Raw genomic sequence first — 6000 nt, 5'->3', positions numbered from 1 at the left:
GTTTCTCCAAAAACTTTCATTCTTCACTCCCACATGATACCAGATACCCAAAAGATACCCCAAAGAATTGGGCTTTGGGCACTTCAAAAGAAACATACTAAAAATTCTAAGATATCATTACAGAAGCAGAGATGCATTACTTATTTTACTGATTAGTTGGAGAACAAAGGATTGAGGTGTTGCCTATCAGGTTGAGAGAACAATGGTGGTCAAGGTTAGCTATGCAAAGCCCTGTTGATAATGGCTGCTGACCTTACCAATGTATTTTCTGCAAATGCTGAGACGGGACAGTGTAGTTTCTTCTAATAGAATGATTAAGGTGTTCATCATTACAGAAATTACTTCTTTGGCTGTTGGTTAACTCTTCAGAGTGTGCCCTATCAAGTGCTAACAGCCAAGTTTCACATTTCCTGAAACATCTTTTTTTTTTTTTTTTTAGTAGAGATAGGGTTTCTCCATGTCGGTTAGGCTAGTCCCGAACTCCCGACCTCAGGTGAGCCGCCCACCTTGGCCTCCCAAAGTGCTGGGATTAGAGGCGTGAGCCACTGTGCCCGGCCTCTGAAATATCTTTCTTAATTTAACTTTCAACTAAGTTCTAGTCTGTAAATGAGAAATGCAAGTAAGAACAAGGGGTCAATTTATTTTAAGTAAATTTGTCATTAAATATCAATGTGTACAATTTCAAACATTTATAAATCTTGCAATTTATAGAAAAATTAATGTAATCTTAAAATCATTTGAACAGTGGCTTTCACAATTATTTACAATGAACTCAACCTACTTTTGTAGAAACATTTATGTTTAAAAGTACCCCTGCCACAAAGTGATCATTTCACAGTACCTTTCTGTAATATTTATGTCACTTAAGTGGTGGCTGCATCAATAAAACCTAGCAGATTCAATAATTTAGAAACAGCACAATTAGAACAGTAAATAAAGCTACCATTAATTCCAAACAAAACAGAACCTTTTATAGTAAGATATAAATGTTTTCCCATTCAGCACTCATTGAAAAAAATAATTAGGAGGCACTGTTTACTACAAAACAAAGTAATTTTAAGATATTTTTAAAAATTGACATTAAGAAGCTAGATTAGGTAACTTCTTGTAATATGTGACATTAAATATTTTGAGAAATTCTTGATTTCATTGGAAGGCATTTGTAATGATATACCTTTTTTCAGTTATAATAAGATATTAAGCAGAGACAATTCTGTCATCCCAGATAGCAATTTCTTATTAACAATTGATAACATTTGAACTGAAAGAGATTCTTGGCTTTATTTCTATATTTTTTTCTACTTAGGTATTTAACTTTTTTGACATCCTCTTATCCCCTCAATAGGATCCAAAATATGTCTAAAATTAATTCAAAAGAAAAATAACTATTTGAATTATTGCTTGTGTTTGAAAACAATATTTACTGTAGTATTCCACAGTTTCTTCTTTTTTTAAGCTAATTAAATAAAAATGTAAGGGATAAGAAATATAGCTGAAGTCACAATAAAGTATATTTTCTTTTATTGACATAAAACATAAATTTTAAATGTTGGCTCGTTAAGAAAAAAATTCTTCTGGTAAATATTATGCATAACCGTTGCCCAAAAATGTATACAGCTGTTTTCCAACATATTTATATACACAGTGGTTCACTTAAGACCAGCCCTGTTAGAACCTTCTGAATATAATGTGCTCTTAATTTATAAATGGGCTACCCTCAGTGTATAAAATATATAGGCATGTATGTTATACATACAAAGTAAAAAATATAAAAAGGAAAGACGGAAGAAAAAAGAAAGTATCCTTTCCTATAAGATCCAGACAGAAAGTCATTATAATTAGTGGGACCATGGAAAACATCTGAAGGATTTCAGTTTTGGCAAATAACTTTTCAGAAAAATATCCAAGCTGTGAGAACACTAAATGTCTATTTTAATAATTTAGTAGAGGTTTCTATTCAAACATTCAGTGAAGATGTTGCCGTCTTCAACTATGTAGAAAAGAAGACTTTTAGGGTGTCTGTTAAAAGCAAAGAGCTGCTGATTTTTAACAGGTTAGTAATAACCTTTTAATCAAGTATACGTCATGCAGAGACTCAAATCCTGGTCCAATAGTGTTTGAGTATGTTTGATGGAAGATTCCAATGGTGAAGATCTGAATTCTTCCTACATCTTAGAGGGAATGGAGCAGGATGTTATGGCAATGGAGGGGGTCAGCCCCAAAGGTAGCTGGCCCAACCTTAACTGTGGATGTTTAAAAAAAAAATAAAACCACCAAATATTTCTATAGCATTCTTTTTGCTGCATTTTCTTTATTTCAAGCCACAGGTCTACTTGGAGGGTCATGCAGCAAGTGGCTTATAAATAAAATCAAAGTCTATGAATAGTGTCATTGCATTAAGAGACAGAATTGCTGGGTTCTTTCATTATGTAAAAAGCTCACATCTTGGGAATCCATGAGTTGGTAGGTTTTATGGAATACCTGAAATGGGGAACAAAAACCATATATGTCAATAATACATGCATACAATTTAGGAGTTAAAGCAATGAAGATGATTCAATCATTTATTAAGCTAGAAAGTCCATATGATTTCTAAATCATGCCTCACAATTAAAATGCAACAAACAGGGCCAATTCCAAAATTAACAAATATTGCCACTGTTGCTAATTGTTTACCAAGGCAAACAATTTCCAGCCCTCTCAAATTGCAGTGTATGTCACCAAAGAGAGAACCTAAATATAGTGACCACATGCATTTTAGAAGTCTAAGAATCTAGACACGTAGCCCATCTTTTAGCTTAGAGAGATGCAACATGTCTCAATTTTCATAGAAACAAGGCCTTTTCATGCTGTCATGATACCAAGGGGGAAACAAACAAACAAACAAAAATCAAAACTTCCAGCTGCAATGTTTCTTTTCTTTACTTTTCCAGACCATTGTTATGCAGCCCAAAATACTCAGGATAATGAAAAGTAACAGAACTTTTTCTAAAACAATGTATATGTTTCTTTATAGATTTAAATTACAGTTCTCGTGGGAATGTTTAGTCTTCCACCAAACATTTCTGAGAAGCAGAAAGAACAGATTCCATATAGATTTATGTATACAGAGGCCTTTTGTAAGGTAATTCAAAGAAAAACTTTATTTGGACTAGTGGTTGTGTTTTTGGAAACACAGTATTTACTATAGTATTCCACAGTTTTTTCTTCTGTTACTGATACCAAATTAAGGTATTGTTAGTACAGAAGCAGACAATTTGAATAAATTTATTCTGAATATGCTTGAATATTCAGAATATGGAAAAAAGTAATATAATCTAGTTTTAAATTCTCATGCAAGTAACCCAAATTTTCTCATTAAAAGATAATCTAATGTTCTGCAAATAATTTTCTATAAATAATTTTCATTCTACATTTATGTATAGCACTAAACTGATAATGACGAGCTAAATAAATGTTTGTCAGATCTTGACAAACAGATGTTCCCTCTCATATCACTGAAGTTTAAATTTTACATCTTAAGCTCAGGTCATTATCTTATTAATTAAGAGAGATAATTTAACTCTTTCCCTAATCATGAAGTTTTTTGTTAAAGTTTCACTTTCATGGGAACATACAGAATAAGAAGCATCATTTCCATTTAAGCCAGTAATTTTAAGAAAAATTGAGCTATCATCAAGAGCAGCTTCCACAAATGGCTATTATAAATTAATAAGATTATGCAATATATTTCATAACATGCTGAGCCATTTTACTTTTATTAAAAAAAGATTATTCAGTATAAATTAATGTGGAAAAATAATTCTGTTTTCATTTCAACCCCTTCACTTAAGGAATCATTTTTAAAACTTCAGTTCACAAAATATATTCTTTTAACTAAAATAAAAGTGACTATAAATCTTCCCCGGTTTTAGGGTTTTACAGGAACTCTGCGGACATGCTCTGGCTGAAATTCTTGCCAGAATTGAAAAGTTAAGACTTGCTTAGCAAATTTTCAGGAGTATGAAAAATAATTTATATACATTTGAAAGACAATTTAATTAATGTCAAAAGTATACTTTAACTTTCAGCAGTCAGTCTGAAAGTCCTTTCATTTAAATACTAGTATTTTCACTTTTGCTTATTGCTGCAGCTGACAGCAGACTGTAGTCCCTCTTAAAGAAGTCATCACATTAAAAATTTAAAAAGGTTAAGCAGAGTCACAGTTCTTACTTCTAACTGCCCCCAAAGATTAATTGGTCTAACTAATTAGACCTTTAATTGATTTTCCAGCTTCCTAGACACAGAAAGAATGAAAAACACTGAAAAATTTCTGCTAAGTTATACACGAAAACATGAAAGCTAACTAATAGAGTTGTCTAATTTAAAGAGTAACTAACCTGAGATGTACCTTGCTCCGATTAACATTACCATGCTACTCACTATAAAAAAGCCCAAGGGCAGACTACAGAAGATACTAGGGTCACCTGTGGTCATCCAAGCAGAAGAGAATTCCAGTCAAGCAAACCAAAAGAGAGATACATAATTACAATATTTGTGTTAAGAATCACAAGATAGCAAAACAAAATAAGCTATAAAAACAGTATATTCATAAAAGCTAGCAAAGAGTTATTACTTCAAATCAAAAATATAATCAATATTGAAGGCTTATGACAGTTAACAAACAATACAGATAGCATGCCACACAGCCAAGAACATAATACATATAGACTAACATTAGCCTTCCACTGGCAAAGCCAGAGAGAGCCTATGGATAACTTTTTGGGAGGCTGTTAATTTTAGCTTTCTTGATTCTTCCCCCAAATATACTAAATGATCTATTTAATTCCACCCAAGTTCAAATTATAGTTCTCTTTTGGCTATGAGAGAAGAGTTATATTAGTGTCCTAAGATGAATTTAAAACTTAGGACATCCTAAGATGAATTTAAAACTAATATTTTTGCTAAAATATTAGTTGTTTTATTTTTTTAATAGAATTTGGTGCATAACAAAATGAACCTGACAATACATTTTAAACACATATGAAAAGTATGTTAAAAATTGTTTACAAAGCATTCAAATATAGTCACAAACAAGAAAATAATTACGATTGCTTCAAAATTGGCAAATTGCTTTGAAACTTAAGCAAGCCTCATATTCTTCCCATAGGTTAAGATACAGGTAGCAATTCTAATATCCTCTCAAGTTTATTAAAATAGGATTCTATCTATATTGCTATTATCATATAACATATAGTTATATAGCTTAGATTGCTTAAAGGAATACAACTAGCATTTTATTACTATTCCAAGTTTATTATAGAGCTTAGAGACCCCCAAAATATTAAATATTAGAGTGTTTTTCATAAATCTATTCAAAAAACATTCTCAGGCCAGGCTCAGTGGCTCATGCCTGTAATCCCAGCACTTTGGGAGGCCAAGGTGGGCGGATCACCTGAGATTGGGAGTTTGAGACCAGCCTGACCAACACGGAGAAACCCCATCTCTACTAAAAATACAAAATTAGCCGGGTGTGGTGGCGCATGCCTATAATCCCAGCTACTCGGGAGGCTGAGGCAGGAGAATTGCTTGAACCCGGGAAGTGGAGGTTGCAGTGAGCGGAGATCGTGCCATTGCACTCCAGCCTGGGCAACAAGAGAGAAACTCCAACTCAAAAAAAAAAAAAAAATCAAACTAGCTTAAATCCACTGCAGCCTAACTGAAACAAAAACAAAGTTCTTTAAAATATAAAACTCCCAAAAGATCAAATTACTTTTATCATTAATGCTGATAGCAGAAATTGGAGCAATCATATCATTTTTTTGTTTCTTTTATCAACTTTTTCTTAGTATTTTAAATTCATTGATAGTAAAGTACACAAACAAGGGGAAAATAATCAGTTGATTTTGTGGGAACTTTGCAGTTAAAATTACATCCTCAACTGGTAGTGAGGAGAACTGTGTATCTGTGTGTAAGGCATGGGGTTGGAGGGAGGGAGACAGGAGGATTAAAATGCCATTT

The 6000-nt window shown here is 32.6% G+C and overlaps 1 protein-coding gene across 8 annotated transcripts in view; it reads right to left on the bottom strand.

Annotated features, from left to right (window-relative positions):
- Nucleotides 1–620: 620 nt before the first annotated feature.
- GK (glycerol kinase) overlaps nt 621–6000 on the bottom strand; it is a 79207-nt gene continuing 73827 nt past the window's right edge. For 4 of the 8 annotated variants that reach the window (XM_054544101.2, XM_054544102.2, XM_009234688.3 and 1 more), the window contains 2 exons: nt 4380–4466; nt 621–2481 (listed from right to left, as the gene is read on the bottom strand). In XM_054544101.2, coding sequence (XP_054400076.1) covers nt 2471–2481; nt 4380–4466 — 98 coding nt within the window. In that variant the 3' untranslated portion in view covers nt 621–2470. 8 annotated transcript variants of the gene reach the window in all.

The sequence above is a fragment of the Pongo abelii genome, chromosome X (assembly GCF_028885655.2).
Source record: "Pongo abelii isolate AG06213 chromosome X, NHGRI_mPonAbe1-v2.0_pri, whole genome shotgun sequence".
In the NCBI taxonomy this organism is placed as follows: domain Eukaryota; kingdom Metazoa; phylum Chordata; class Mammalia; order Primates; family Hominidae; genus Pongo; species Pongo abelii.
The sequence above is the reverse complement of the archived record's forward strand: the minus strand, read 5'-3'. Positions and strand labels throughout refer to the sequence as shown.